This window comes from Vigna unguiculata, chromosome 7 (assembly GCF_037176805.1).
Source record: "Vigna unguiculata cultivar grain cowpea cultivar isolate G323 ecotype 2 chromosome 7, ASM3717680v1, whole genome shotgun sequence".
Classification (NCBI taxonomy): Eukaryota; Viridiplantae; Streptophyta; class Magnoliopsida; order Fabales; family Fabaceae; genus Vigna; species Vigna unguiculata.
In genome coordinates this window covers 28668092-28684467 of record NC_140798.1, presented here as the reverse complement: position 1 = coordinate 28684467, position 16376 = coordinate 28668092, and the positions used below count along the sequence as shown (strand labels likewise).

The window sequence follows — 16376 nt, the reverse complement described above, 5'->3', positions numbered from 1 at the left end:
ATTGATTAAATAATTTTATTTTTCCGTAACTTATATTGTGTGTAATTTTTGGTGAGTTTTTGGGAGAATGAGAATACTAAATTTTTTACATTTTTTTGTTAATGTTGTTCTTTTCTTTTCTTTTAATCTTAATGAAGTAATATAAAATACAAAATCCTGAAACAAAACTAAAAAACGCATTCTCTCACACTCAAAATTAGTAATGTCTTCAAGAAAAACATAGAAATACATGAATGAAGACAATTGCAATAAAAAAATAAATAAGGGAAAGAAAGAAGAAATTCCTGCAGCCGACAACTATCAGAAGAAAGAGCTTAATACCCAAATGAAGAGATTTGTTAAAGATGATTTCCTAAAAATTTCTAAACAAAAATTCATTGACAATAATCGATATTCAAAAGAAAAAGATAAAATAAAATAAGAGAATCATCCCAAATCAAAGCACACGAAGAAAAGACAATCAACGGCGATTATAAACATTTAAGGTTAAATTATTTTAGACACTCCCATTTTTGTAACGAAATATTAAGTAGGTTTTATTCTTTTTATTTGACTAAATTGGATTTTTATTTTGAAAAATATGTTGTAATTAGGTTCTTTCTGTTAGTAGTATATTAACGGTGTTAATTATGTATCACATGTCAGCACGTGTTTTTTTTATTTTTTTATTTTTATTTTTATAATTTTTAAAAATAAAAATTGTCATGTGTCAATTTGACGTTGTGTCAATTTTTATTTGTTATTTTGTCTCAATTTGGTCTCAACTTTTTTAAAAATTAATCAATTTCAGTCCCTATACCAAATTTAATTTTTATATAAATTTTACAATGGTATTTTTATTATAAGTGATATTTTTAATAAAATTAAGTTTATTTAAATGTGTATTTTGCATTAAATTTTATTTAAATGTCACCATGATATTTTATAACAAGATTAAGTTTTAATTTTACATTGAACTTTATTAAATATTGTTTCAAATATTTATATATCAATAATTTATAGATAAATGTTGGAGTTGGTTTAAAAATAACAACTTTATAAATTAAATTGTAAAATTTAAATAAATATATTTATTTTAAATTGTTATAAAATTGTTTTAAATTTTTACAATTAAATTTATAAATTTTTTATTTTTAAACCAACTCTAACATTTATCTATAAATTATAGATATATAAATATTTAAAACAAAATTTAAATAAAATTCAATGCAAAATATACATTTAAATAAACTTAATTTTGTTAAAAATTTCAATTATAATAAAAATATCATTGTAAAATTTATATAAAAATTAAATTTGGTATAGAGATGAAATTAATTCAGTTTAAAAAAATAATGACCAAATTGAGACACAATAACAAATATAAGCATTACATTGAAACTTTTCACATCCAATAGTGACATATGATATTGTCACTGCTACATTACATTATCGGTGTCACGTGGCACAGCGTCAAATTGACACGTGGCAATTTTTATTTATGTTTTAAAATTATAAAAAAATAAATAATTAAAGAAAATAAAAAAAAAACACGTGCTGACATGTGCACATAGTTAACACGGTTAGTGTACTACTAACGAAAGGACCTAATTGCAACGAATTTTCCAAAATAGAAACCCAATTGAGTCAAATAAAAATAAGGAAACCTACTTAAAATTTTGTTACAAAAATGGGAACCTTTGGAATGATTTAACCAATATTTAAACATAAAATTTCAATTCAATCTTAAAATTTTAAACATGAATGTTAAAATGTTTCCTAAATAAGTTCATTTATTAAATTAATCAATTGTTAGAAAAAATTTTGGTAATGAAATTTAGAAATTTAAATTAATGTTATTAGTATGAATTTAATATTGAAAGTAATAGTGTAATAGATGTATGATTTTGATCAATAAAAAATAATTAAAAAGTTGTATTTCGCATAATAATCAATCAAAAGCATCATTTTATGTCTTACCCTTCATTCTCCTTCTTCTCTTCTACTCAAGAATGCGATTTTTGGAATATATTGGTACAATTCTATTTTGATATTATAAAAGTGGTGTAAAATTTGAAAAAAAAATTGATCAAGTGTAAATCGTGGAAAGTTGAGACGATTTCATTGTAAAAAAGTCATATCGGTCAAAGACGACTTAACTTAAAATAAGTTGAAGTCTTACCAAATCAAAGAAATTTTCTTACAAAAATAAAATTTTTTATATAATCAAACGACTTTAATTAAGTTTCCTAAGTAAAGTTGTGCCATTATGACACAACTTCAGAGATGATCGTAAAATTAAAGAAGTCATATCTTTACCTAACGACTTTTATGTGCACATGAAGCAATTATGAAATTATATGAAGAAAACCCAAAAAGGAAAAGTATTAATCTATAACACTTTTTATATTAGAAAAAAAAAAGTAAAATAAAAAGGAACATAAAAATTGGTTAAACAATGATATGGCTTCTTTATTTTTGCAATCTTTACGAAAGTCTTGCCATAATGGTACGACTTTGTTTAGGAAACTTAATTAAAGTCATCTTGTTATATGACAATTTCCATTTTTACATGAACGTTTTTTTGTTTTTGCACGACTTCAACTCATTTTAAATGAAATTACCTTTGACTAATATGACTTTTTTATAATGAAGTTATTCCAATTTCCCACGACTTCTCTTTAATAAAAAAATTTCAAAATTTGCACCACTTTTATAATATCGTAATGGAATTGCACCAATACGATACACTTCTTGAGCAAACTTGCATGAACAGTTAAAGCTCAAGAGATGGAGCAATGATGGAAGAAAAGAGATTTATGAATAACGGCATTTGATAAACTAGAGACGTGGTGGAACTAAAATGCGAAAAGGTTGACAGGAGACTAGAGAAGAAAAAAATGTTATGTAGTGTTATGAATTATATAATCTGTAATATAAATTTTATAATAAATTTGAGATTGCATAAATCAAAAGATAAAATTTTATATTATTCCGAATTGTATAATAAAAGATACAAAGTTTACATTACATTTCGGATTGTAAAATTTAAAATACATTCAAATATAATTTAGAATATAAAAATAATATATATATATATATATATATATATATATATATATATATATATATTTGTTCCAAAATGCATAATTAGAAAGATTTACACATTTACAATCTGAAACTTAAATTGAAAAAAATGAGAAACATCATTTTTATTTATTTTATTAAATATATAAATGATATTTCTAAAACTAGGGGGTGGTACAAGAAATACAGGAAACAATAGCCCTTCAGGTGAAAACATGCACCTACATGCAAGTCCAAACACATAAGATGAAGAGGACAATCTTGTAGAGGCAGCTTGGTTTTGCACCTCCATATATTCTTCCTACACCCCCATATAAATAAAATTTCAGTTTAACCCTTCCGGTGTGTATAATTTAAAAACTTTTTTTTAAAACAAACTTTCAGATTACACAATCTAAAAATAAAAAATAATTTTTACATTGTACCAAAATTAGTCATGCTTTACTTACTGAAAATAAATTTTGACTTCCAAATTATATAATTCGAAAGTTAATAATTTTCAGAAAAAGTATAAAATGAAAGCAAAAATTACATGAGAATGTTGAAACAAAATGGAGGTGCAAGAAGAAACTTCTCTTTTTGAAAGGAATATTGCCTTTTTATTTTTTGTGGAGGCCTTTCCCTTTTAGTTTTTAGACCGGGGATACTTTTATAAACATCTGAAGCACCCACTTTGAAGCATGTGAAATACTAAAAATTCAGAGACTTGAGAAACGATTGATCCAAAGGTTATGAACATTTATATAAAGAGGAAAAAATATTTCTATATGATACAATATATACTAATCAACGGTATTCCCTCACTAAGTCATACATCCCATGTTGAAGGGGAGCTGACACTAACATCTCTTCCACTTTATCCATGTCCCAAGCCTTATAAACCCAATCTCCACAACACAATCATTCTCTAATTGGCTAACATAAAATAATGCACTCTCTCAAGCTATTTGCATGCTAATGAGAGTTTGCTTTTCTGCAACTACAGAAGAAATACAGTACAAACTATGTATTCAGTCAACAACGGCAAGTATACATATCAGAAAATTTGGTGGCAGGATATCAAGCGATAATGAGAAATCCCCAATGTGCACTATTTATTTCATGTCCTGAACTGTGTCTCATATATATGCTAGTGACCCACGGTCAAGGTCTGGTTGAGGTCTACCCCGAGTAGGAGTTGGTGGCCTCTGAATATTAAGCTCCTGACAAAAGCAATTATAACAAGTCCAGTTCAGTAAATTTTAAATATAATTTTGGAGAGAAAAAAAAAAAAAGATTTTCTACTGGATTTTATGTATTGGTCTTCTGCTGTGTTTGTTTTCAAAATACACTGAAGAACGCCGATTCTGAAATTTTAAAATATATTAAAACATTTTTAAGTATCAACATCAATGTATTTTTAATGTTCAGCAGAGGATAATACCAACAAATTCAGCAGAGAATCTGGACTCAGAAAATTACTGCATAAAGGGGCTCACCTGCATCCATGTCTCATCCATACCACGCTCAGGAGAAGTTTCAGGAGACTGAAGGGGAGGTGGTAAAGGATGAATTAATTTTGGAACCACAACCAAACCCCTGCCAACTACCAGTATAGCTCCCGCATTGTTTGCAGTTCCTAAACAACACACATCATTAGGATAGAAATGCTGTAAGATGCAAACTAGAAAGCACCTGAGAAATTATACTTACCACAATAGTTAGTAGCAGAAAAAAGGGTGATTAGTTGTCCCTGGGCAAATCGTTCAAAACCATCCATGACGCACTCATGGGCCCTTATAATGAGCTGTAATTTATTTTTCTTACAGAAGTCTGTGACGCGATCAGGCTGCATAAAATAAGAAAAGCAATAGGTCAGCTTCCCATTTAAATAGCAAGAACTTTGAGGCATACCCACCATTGCATGATATTCCTTTGTGAAAAAATATGATTTTTGAATTGGGTCCAAAACAATAGCTAATAATTCATAATACTTTTGCATATCAAATGGTGTCTTAATTACTAATATAAATGGAAAGTAATATTATAATTAGTTTCCAGAGATGCAACAAATCAATAGGCCCTAGGGCTAGGTAATCAAATGGTGGAAATTGAAATTCAAAAGAATAACGCTCAAAATACAACAAAGCTTCTGTTTATTGATTTTTGACAGATATAAATGGGGAGGGGGGAAGGGAAGATGAAACAATGGTTCTTCCAACACGGAATGTGGATGACATGCATAATAACAAGATAAATCATCAACTAGGACCACACCATTCATACAGTAGTTTGTAATCTTAGCTGTAAACATGAGGATACATGTTCATATATCATAACCTAAGGGAGGTGAGATTCGAAAATTGACCAATAGAAAGGTCCATTTACAATGAAAGATAACATATATATACTTACACCAAAAGTGACAAGCCCTGGGCCTCTGGCATTTGGTCTCAAACCCTCTACACTGTCATTTTCTGTGGGATCAGACCTACACAAACCCATAGAAATTGTAACAAAAACGGAACAGAAAAAGGTGACCCAAGGCACATCACGCCCAACAAGAGGGGTTGGGGGAGGGTAAACGTTCCCTTACTGGTGCATTAAGGATCACACTCAATGATAAGATTGGGAGGGGAGTTGCAAATATAATAACAAGAAGCCAAATGACAAAAATAGATGGATAAACAAAGAGGTACCATAGAAGGTCCATTAAAATAATAGATCCTGCGTCCATTGTTATGGGTCTTTCAAGCTTCTCTATTTGTTCTACTGAATTGATAGACCTTCCAATGCCACCGTGCATACAGATAATTTTCTTTTCAATAAGAGCTGCTAACGGAAGATAATTAAAAAGTTGATTGAATCGTGTCCATGCCCATATACCATCATTTTCACCCTGCAAGAACGTAGTTAGTTGCAGAGTTAAATCAAAAGGTTGAATGAATACAAGTTGTTTATGTCTCTACCATTCTTTCAATGCACTCAATACGAAAACCAAATAATGCATTTATGTCAGCAGCTTCGTGATTTCCTCGTATCAAGTGAACATTCTCTGGATATTCAATCTACATAATAAGAAGAACGTCAGTAGTCAAATACAAACACAAAGAAAGAAAATACAATAATACAAGACAATGTAAAATTAAATGGTAGCCTGCCTTGAGAGCAAGTAGTAAGGTAATGGTTTCCAAGCTGTGTTGTCCTCGATCAACGTAATCCCCCAAAAACAGGTAGTCAATATAACTGAAACCTCGCACTGGTTAGCTAATTCCAAAATATTTGTACGAAAAAGCATAGCATGAGAAAAATGTCTTTGAAAAAATCTAACTTGGGTATTCACTAAAAGAAATGTATTATTAACACAGAACAAAACCAAAACAGAGAAGGTGCCAGATTAACCTATTCTTTTGAGCACATTTTAACTCCCAACCATCAGTTGGCACATTTTACTTCAAATCACAACAAATTGAAAGTATACATGTCTGAACATGGTTTTTGGACTTAAACAGTGCAGAGTAAAAGTAAATACAACAAACTATTAAGAAGAAAAAAAATCCACAAGCAAAGAAAGACAGCCCAAAGTTCAAGGCTCCCACTTAATGAGTGGGGCCACGGGAGAATAAATGTCAACAATCTTATCCCAATAAGCAGATAAATTGTACCAAGATTTGAAACCATGACCTCCACATAACAAAAAGCAACCTTACCAACACACAGGGTATGTTTTTAAGAGTTAATTTGTCTTAAACTGAATTCAAAAGAATTAACCACCGATAAAAGTGCAGAATATTATCCCTCAATACCACAACTGTAACTAACATATAAACTTCAAAAATAATTTACACACAATAACAAATACTCTTAAAAAAGAATGTGGTGATGTGCTTGCCAACCACAATCCATTATTTTAAAACTTAATATGGATGGTTGACCTTCACAATAAGCTAGTTCATTATCAGAATGATGGGGCTAAGTTTCAATGACTGCAAAGTAATAAGATCAGGGATTTCATGATAGATATCACAGGAAGTGGGCCAGAGAGTTGGTTTATACTGTATATATACTTTGCTATTTTGATACATGAGCAATGTCAATCTACCATGTATATTTGTAACAAACTTACGTGATGTCTCCTGCAGTAGAAGGAAATCCATATTCATCAAATAGCCGCATCAAATCACCAAACTGACCATGAAGATCACCAAATACTTTAACAGGAGCTTTAAGCTGAAGAACAGTTGGTTCATGCATAAATATTTGCTCGGCAGCATAGCAAAGTTCACCCACTTCATAAGAATCCAAGAAAAACCGCCTGTTAGCAGGAGCTTTCCAGTTGCGAGGCCTAAGCAGAGTTGAAATTATCTGGCAAGAAGACAGCGGAAATAAGAAATTGTCCTTTTTTTATTTTTTTTATCGGTGATAATAAGAGATTGTCTAATATAGCAATATGGTAATTAAGTGGGTAGACAATAGGCAATTTATGTCAAGCACTGATAATATAAACAAAGCAGAATAAAAAATCAAATAATTCTTACCTTTTTATGTAATCCCTGAGGAGATTTCTGCCTGGTGAACTTCTTTGTAGGATATGGCAAATCATTATTTATGGGAATCATGCGTCTGCTTTCATTTTCAAATTGATCTAGCGATAATTGCCTCACCATTCCACCCAGGTTACCAACAGCCTCCTTGGCAACTACAACCTGTAACAAACGTACATGATTTTGCATGCTTGAGAGGAACATTATCAGATTTAAACAAGGATTCCAAGCACATACAGCTCTAGGATGAAGGCGAACATCTCCCTCTGTGTCACTTCCATCTGAAACAGTTTCGGCAGCTTGTGAGTTCTCATCTGATGCAGATGTTTCTTCAGCAGGACTACTGGATATGGCCTGCACAGCTTGCCATACAGCAGTCGCCGCCTCAGCTTCAGCAGCTGATGCTTCCCTAAGTTTCTCCAAGGAATTCCTGTCCATGCTGATAAAATGAACACATATCAAGTTGTCATAAAACTGAAATAGTCTGGGCATAAAGACAGTGAAGTACAAGTGTCGAGCTTCTAAAGAAGGAAGCAACAAATGATATACCCGGAGCCACTAGATGAAAGAATGTCTGATCCACCATCCAACTTCGCGGTCGTTACATTATAATTTAAGTTAGATTGACTTGGTTTGGAGGTTGTAACAGATGAAGCTCTCTCAGCAGAATTAATGTCAGACTGCAATGGTGAATTTTCAGCAACTAAGAAATCATCTAGTAATATATCTGCACAGGATAACATGTTTCTATTAGTGTTGATAAAAAAGAAACAAAATTTTGATATATATAAGAAACATCAGTTTAAGACAAATAAATTGTAAAATGATCACAACACTTGCAGTCCATAATACAAATTGGAAAATATAGTAACACATTAGCTACTTCAATAGGCATTTTATTTGCTTCTGCCTAACTATTGATAACTGACAATTAATCAAGTCAAGGCATTATAATGCGTAGCCCAAATGTCAACAATGCAATCAGAATATTTCCAGAAAAATGGTATAAAAGAGCAAGTGAGAAACAACGACTAAAACATAATTATGGTGCAATATATTCAAAAGAAAACAATCATTTTTCAGCAAACCAGCACAAATGCATGACATGTGAAAACCTAGAGTTTGATGGCAAAATATAAGACCATAGACAAACTATTTTTCTTGCTATGATAATAATATGGAAATCAAAAATAGTTGTATACTAAAGTCATTGAACATAGACTAGAAACTCGGTTAAACAAATTTGCATCAATTTAATTACAGCCAAACAGGCAGGACTTAAAGTGACAAGAGGGTCCTACATATTTCTTGCTAAGAAAGCATAAAGAGCTAGAGTCCACAAATCAGCCAATAACCCTTAAAGGGATGATTGATGCCATTTAATTTTAAATATAATATATATATATATATATATATATATATATATATATATAATACGTATATTAGTACAAAATGCTTTGATGATGTTAGATTTCATCTTAAAATCAATGTTGTAAAATAGCCGTCATAATAACAGCACTATTGCGCTACAGAATTCCTTGGATCCACAATCACAACTGTGCTGCAGTTGTCTGGCACCAAAACGATTATTGTGGCCTCTATGGGTTTAATAGTTGCGGCTCATGATATGGTGTCACAATTTTTGAGAGATGGATGTGGGACTGCATAACTTTTTTCCCATACTCAGTCCCATTATATCACTCCCGCACTCCCTTAAAACCTTTTATACTTCTCCCATACATATACCTCTGTTCATGGCTTCATGCAAGGATAAAGGAAGGAGTCATCCACTCCTCTGTCAGCTTTTGTTCACCTCCCCGTGCAACCTCTAGTCATCTTTGGCAAGTCTCTAGCGAATAGAACATGAGTTAATATTATGTCAATATTTCTGTTTTCTATTAGCACACAACTCAATTTTTTATACATATATATATATATATATATATATTTATATGTAACATAGGTGATATTTCCTTTTTAGTCCCTCTGTTTTTTAATTTGTTAAGTTTGGTCCCTCAATTATCAAAAGGTTCAGGTCATCATCTAATTGCCAAAATATATGCAGAGGTCTTTTCTGTCCTTTTTTTCACTATGATGTAAGCTTGGCATTGATTTGCCCTTTTTCCACAAGTATGCTAACATAACTCAGACAGAACAGACCAAAAATGCCACATTCCACATGTTTTGGCAATTGTAAGACCATATTCAAACTTGAACAAATTAAAAATAGAAAAACAAAACAAAATGGAGCAACCTAGAGAGCAATAATATCATATATTATAACCACTATTTGCCTGCAATGCTACACATGGCTTTCCACCATTTGAGCAAGAAGTGAAGTTTCCAAACATGTATATAAACCCCAGCCTAATAACTGAGACAGGAGGTAATGTGGGTTCTCCAACACTACCCCACAACTACCTACTACACCATGCGAAACACAAAAAAAGTTGACAAAGATCCCCTCCACGGACCACAGAAACTGTGGCTACGGATCATGGGCCCCACAAGAAATTGTAGATTCCACATAAATTCAATTGGCAATAAGTCAATTTGAACATGAGTATATGAACCATGCCGTAACAATTGAGGTGGGTGATGTGCGACTTTCCAAAACCCCACCCCCATAGCTGCCTGTTGGACCAAGCAATACATGACAAAAGATGACAAAGATCCCCTCCACAAACCATAGAAAAAATAGAGTTGGGTTGAAGGCTCTACTATTATATTAGATTCCCTCTTAAATCCATTTAGAGTTAAGGTATATAAACGGCTCCATAAGATTGGAGGTTAGCAGTGTGGGAGATCTACAACCCCCACTCCCCTCCATAGAAAATTAGTAGATCAATTGATACAACACACAAAAAATAACAGAGATACAATCAACAAACCATGTAAACAATGGATATAAGCTCCAATTGTCCTATTAAATTTCATTTTAAAATGAATTGGCATTAAGCACAGTTGGTTGCAGGTGTATAAAACACACCCTAATAACAGAGGCAAGTAATATGGGACTTCCAACAATGGCACCTTTGTTGTGTAATTCATAAAGGCTAAATACATTGTAATAAACACAAGAAAGGCCTATCTATCCTTGTGAGCTTCACTGTTTTTGTAATAAAGAAATTGAATACGCCTCATTCAGTTTCTCAAGTCTCAATAAACTCTCAGATCTACAATTACAACAGCATCTCTCATAATGCAAGTACTTAATTCTTACCTCCTCTTAGTCCACCATAGATAAATATATGAGTACTAACAGCTGCTGCTGCATGGCGACAACGACGCATAAGCTCCAAAGAAGGGTCATAATCATGACCTTTGTTTGGGCGTGAGGAGGACACAATGCCATTTCTGTCCAACCAAACCCCAGCAGCAGTGTCCAATACTGTCAAAGCAAGAAAAAGAAAACTTAAGCATGGAATAAAGGGGGGAAATGGCAAAAAAAAAAAAAACCGTGACAAGAAATATACAATAAAATAATTGGTAATAACATAGAAAAGCAAGCTACCTGCAATGGAAGCTTCGCCTTCCACTGACCGTCCACCCCTGAGAACACCTCCCGTAACATGTAATCGTGCACCAACAAAAACCTGATAAAATGTGACGCCACATACAATCAAAGAACAATCTTCGGAGCTGTTAGACTATCCAAATGATATCTCCATATATTACGTGATTCTATCAGAATATTTTGGCCTTCAAAGAAAGATTCTTATATGATTCTTATTAATTCCACATATATTAAAATAGGATTAGGAGTCTTCTACTAGAGCTTAGTACTTTATCTTTGCTATCACATCTTTCAGAACAATATTGATTTAATGTTGGTCAGAATAATCTCTTTTTTCCTCCTTATCTACCCAGATACAGAACATTTCAACCAAAAGAAATAGGTAAGTTGGTGAAGATCAATTGACATCATTTTCGAAGTAGAGGTAAATGGCTTAAAACTTTTATTTTAGGTATTGTGTACGAAAGATAACTTTCAAGTGGTTATGAAATATAAAGCTTAGTTATCAATACTGGGTGGTGACAGAGTAGTTGCCCCCGAAACCCCCATAGCTGGATGGTCACTATTAATTTTTCATATTTAAATTAAATAACTTATATTACATATGCATGAATGCTAACAATAAAAAAGTAACCATAATTGAAGTTAGTTATATTCATAACTAAAAATTAAAAGCCATAATTTTAAGGTAAAAATAAAGAAGTCAATAACAATTGTCTAGTAATAAAAAATGACAACAATAAAGGCCAGCATAAGGTTGCATATCTGAATAAAAGAATGAGAAAAGGAATATAAAACAAAACATAAAATCTTCTTTCATGTGAACAGAACAGAGCCCAAAGGATATGAATAGTGTAGAGACCAGAGAATGGTGCGCAAAAGTCTTGACAACGACAACTTCAGTAGAGCATCAAGCATTTGAACAAAGAAGTTGGAGAAGGAGTTTGGAGAGTTCAGAAATAAAATCTCTAACAAAAATGAGAAGCTATGTTTTAAATTAGGTTGGAAATTCTAAAATTTTCTAGAAGCTTCTAGAATGTTCTAGAACAAGGAGTTTAAATGTCATAAACTAATTCCAACAACTAGTAGTTTGATGTTGGTTCATGCATCTAACTACCTCATTATCACATGAGCCAAGGAAGTTGCAACTTCCTTAGATTCCTTGCATGTTGATTTTTTTGGCCAATTCATTTAATTGTTTGTTTTCGTTTCCCCTTTTACTTCATGAACACACCTTCTCATCCTATGCTACAAACAAAAGGCTCCTCTCATGTATTTGAAATAAATGAGAACTAGAGTTTTTGTGAGATTTTCAAGTGTCTTGAAAGTTTGGTAATCTTAGCTTAGCTTTGTATATTAAGGACTTTCTTCAAGTGGCAAATCAATAATGCACTTATCCTTTCAAGGTGATGTGTTCTTTATCCATCTTCTACCTTGTCCATTGGATCTTTTTTTACCTTTGTTTTTGTCCTTCCAAAGCTTGGCCAAGACACTACATGGCATTTCTTGGTTGAGTTGGTTCAAATCCTTCTTAGATTTAATAGATCTTATGAGTACTACATCAGTCCCATACGGTGTGGATTGGTTGGAAATTCCGCTACAATGCCATGAGCTGGCCGTAAATGCAGCTGGGATCTCTGAGTCAGATGGTTTGCATCAAAGAAAGAAGATACAGTTGTTTTTTAGCCTTCCAAACATGTGAGAGTGGGAAAATAGGGTGTGTTCTAATAAAATAAAGGGGGAGGGGAAAATCCCAAGATATCCCCCCTCTCGCAAACAGCACCAAACAACAATGTTTGAGGATCCTAAAGGGGGAATTTAGTCTCATGCAATAGCAATTGCAAGGCTGCGGTATCAACCATGATTCATGAAGCTCCATGCACAACAGCAAGCTGTAAAGCTCCACAAGGCCGCTATAGCACACCATTACTACTATGGTTTAAAGTGAGACCCCACAATGAAACTTGGAGCTTTTTAATCATTAGATCAAAGTAAGACCAATTCTTACCATCAGGGTATGGGGACATACATGTACACAATAAACTTTACTTCGAGAATAAGAGAAGCTTACCGTACATGAATAGTCAAGAATAAAGATTGACATTAAATCATTCAAAGTAATAATGTGAAAGAAACAAAGGAATCCTAGTGAAGGAAAAACATTATATAAGAAACTCACAGTAGACCAAATAAGAAATTTAAATAGGAATCTCTCACTTACCGCAGCATGTTGATACCTTGGTGAAGGGGAAACTCCAGGGGCAAGGGTCCATTCCCACTGGCCATTCCTATGCATGAGCAGTCCATAGGCATCTGCTAGTGGCTGCAAAAGATAAGTACAATATATACTATTACATTTCACTAAATAGGCGAGAAGAAGATTCAAAAGTCAGAACAAAACAATAACAAAGAAAACTTTTCTGCTTTCATATGACTATTTGTCACAGTACACTACAATTTTGCAATGCAAATGGAGTGTTGATAATTCAGGTATGATTGATTAGCACATTAAGTTTTCTAAAAGCAACAGAATTTGATTATCTGATTAAAACAATATGATCAATCATACAGCTCCAGAAGAGTCTCTTCCACCACAGAGTAAAAACATTCCATCTGAGCGGGCACTAGCAGTTGCATACCTATAAATTGAGGGAGAATAGAGAAAAGATTCAATACATCCATATGTGTAGAAACAATGCAGACAGTTAAGGCTTCTTTAGCAAGGACAACAGAAAGACTTACATTCTTGCAGAAGGTCTGTCACCTTCTGGATTCAATTTCTGCCACACATAAGGTTTTTGAGCAGTATCCAAAACCCAAGCATCAGATACAACTCTTTTCCCTGCCACATGGTATAAAAAATTAAACTATTTATCATGTAGCGCAACACAGCAACACAACAAGCTCATTCTATACTCAGACAGAAATAAGTAGCATATGAGTGCCAAAGGAAAACAACTTAAAGAAATATCCACTAGCAGTTCAGCTGCATTTATTTTCAAAATTTTGAATTAAAATAAGATGAAGTTATTATGTAATAAGAACTGGTAAAAGAGAGTCAAACTTTAAAACACCAATTATTAATAGATTATATTGTGACTTTTCTTAATTCTTTGCATACATTCAACCTATTGAAGTGTAGAAAACCTAGAAAAAGGAAATAATGCACAAGGCATTCACAATTGTGATTGGGTTCCCTTTGGGGAAGTTCCAAAACACAGTCCAGGTAAGCTTGTCTCGGGAAGTTTTCGCCCAAAACACGTTTTGAAGGTCCCAAATATGAAATTCAAATTACAGAAAGTCAAGCTCATCATCCATGTTATGCTCTATAATTTTGCCAATTCGATTGTTCCATCAATAAAGTCTATGCTTCATATCTTGTTTTGTTTTCAACAACTAAATATTCACCACAGTTTTATTAGAAAGATTTGAAAACAGACAACCCAGTATTGAATTTGTCTTACCATCATTTCCACTGACAGTTACTAGGTATCTCTGAGCAACCAAATCCATTACATGGCCATAACGAGGTCCAGGGCCTTGCCCTTGTACCACAACCCTACAATTAAATCAAAATCAATTGCAACATTGACAAATTGCGTGATTTTGTCAAAGTTCTAGAAGTAGGAAAAAATAAAAACGTATCTATTTACAACCAATATCACCTGTGCCATTTGTATTTATCGTTGGTCAAGTCAAGCACGTAGAGATCATCAGTAGAATGCCCAGCTGGTCCTATCCCACCCTACCCAAGTGGAACCAGTCAAACAAATGTTAAGATGGCTAGACTAGTCAAGAAGATGAATCTCAATCCCCTTTATTAATCCCAATTCTGACAATCACCTGAAAAACAACCATGGTACCAACTGCAGCAGCTGCATGAGCAGCTCTAGGAGAAGGCGGCTCCCCGGCTGGTTTAAGACTAAACACTCCCAGCATAAAAATCATTACTTTAGTACCAATTCATCAATCATTAATCTAATTTAAAAAAGAAAACTGAAAAACACACAGATGAGCTGAATTCAGAAAAAAATTAAGAATTGTGAAATTGTGGAATCAACCCACCTAGTCCATTTTCTAGTTTGCACGTCATATGAATGAACCGTATTTGTGACTCCAGCTAACCCTGCAAGGGTAAAGCACGGAAATTCAGCCACCAAAATCGGAAAAGAAAGCAAATAGAGTGTTTATAAAGGAACTTACTAATGCCAGGAGCGGAGGAAGATCCTCCTTCAATGGCGGTGGCGCCGCCAAACAGGATCAAGCGGGGACCCTGCGTCTTGGTGGCAGCAACTGCAGTGAGGGTGTGCCCACAACGAGGACCAGGCGCGTCCTCGTCGGTATCCCAGAAAGTTTCCAAAGTTCTATAGGTAGAGGCAGGGTAGAGCCACGGTTTCGACCCCATCAATTTCTCAGAAATTTTAGAATCAGAGAGAAAAAGACAAGAACCCTAAGATTCAACAACTGTGGTGGTGGGCCCGGACTTCCTCCGGACCCCTTAAACCTTATAGTATAGTACAATAGAGTACACCCTCTTCCTCTCTTCTTGACCTGTGTAACTTTTCAGATCAGAAAATTGATTACAGGTAGATACAAGAGATTGTGAATTTGATTAATTGGAAACAGAGAGATTAGAATGAGGGTTTTGGTTTGGGGAGTAAAGGAGTTACAGAGCAGGAAGAGAGGTGATGGTAATTTATGTTATTCCAATTCCACACAAACATAAACACAAACACAAAGAAGGCCTTATGAAGGAATAAGGAGGGGAAGACACATGGCACAAGTCAAAATAAGGTTACAGGCTGTCATTTGTGAAATGGAAAGTGAATGTCAAAATGCTTGACCATGACACCCCAAACTTCCCCAATTGTGGATACATACCCATTTGTGTTTGTATTGTACTAATACTACTACTGACTCATCCTCTGACAAAGGATATGTTTTCTCATGGTTCAGACATGGAAGTTAGTTTCTTTCGGGTTTATCACATGATGCACTTTGCTTTAAGATATTTTTTCCTCATTATTTTAACTCCTTTTCATCTTGAAAAGGACTTGCATTGCAGCTTCAATGTCCTCTCCCTTGTTTCAGGAAAATTAGATTCTCTTTGATTAGTATTATGTTATTATTATTATTTTTCCTTTTTATTTTTTCTCCTTCTTTAGATTCTTCTGAAGTTCTATGACAATGATATATACACATCTTTATTTGATATACATCTGTTAAAATTTATTTTCCTTTTTGTTCTTATCTCTCCTTTTATCATATTA

The 16376-nt window shown here is 33.3% G+C and overlaps 1 protein-coding gene across 2 annotated transcripts; it reads right to left on the bottom strand.

Moving 5' to 3' along the window:
- Positions 1–3783: 3783 nt before the first annotated feature.
- Positions 3784–16045, bottom strand: BSL1 (BRI1 suppressor 1 (BSU1)-like 1). Of its 2 annotated transcripts, none has more exons than XM_085675881.1 (21): positions 15310–16045; positions 15172–15232; positions 14950–15028; positions 14772–14851; positions 14571–14665; positions 13849–13948; positions 13676–13745; positions 13328–13429; positions 11104–11185; positions 10813–10980; positions 8139–8316; positions 7827–8019; positions 7584–7751; positions 7172–7410; positions 6207–6291; positions 6015–6113; positions 5745–5944; positions 5461–5536; positions 4759–4894; positions 4545–4684; positions 3784–4268 (listed from the first exon to the last, which is right to left on the bottom strand). In XM_085675881.1, the coding sequence occupies exons 1-21, from the start codon at positions 15509–15511 to the stop codon at positions 4185–4187; spliced, it is 2637 nt and encodes an 878-aa protein (XP_085532007.1). In that variant the 5' UTR covers positions 15512–16045; the 3' UTR covers positions 3784–4184. The 2 variants fall into 2 exon arrangements, with proteins under 2 accessions (XP_085532007.1, XP_027935869.1); XM_028080068.2 differs by having other exon boundaries at positions 7827–8028; positions 15310–16043.
- Between the last annotated feature and the right edge of the window lie 331 nt (positions 16046–16376).

What these genes read in the sequence shown, in the direction of transcription:
- BSL1 (XM_028080068.2), bottom strand. Translation starts at nt 15,511, where the DNA reads ATGGGGTCGAAACCGTGGCTCTACCCTGCCTCTACCTATAGAACTTTG. An exon ending in CAAACTAGAAAATGGACTAG is followed by an intron (nt 15,029 to 15,171) that starts GTGGGTTGATTC and finishes GGGAGTGTTTAG; the next exon opens with TCTTAAACCAGCCGGGGAGC. An exon ending in TCTACTGCAGGAGACATCAC is followed by an intron (nt 6,292 to 7,171) that starts GTAAGTTTGTTA and finishes GCGAGGTTTCAG; the next exon opens with TTATATTGACTACCTGTTTT.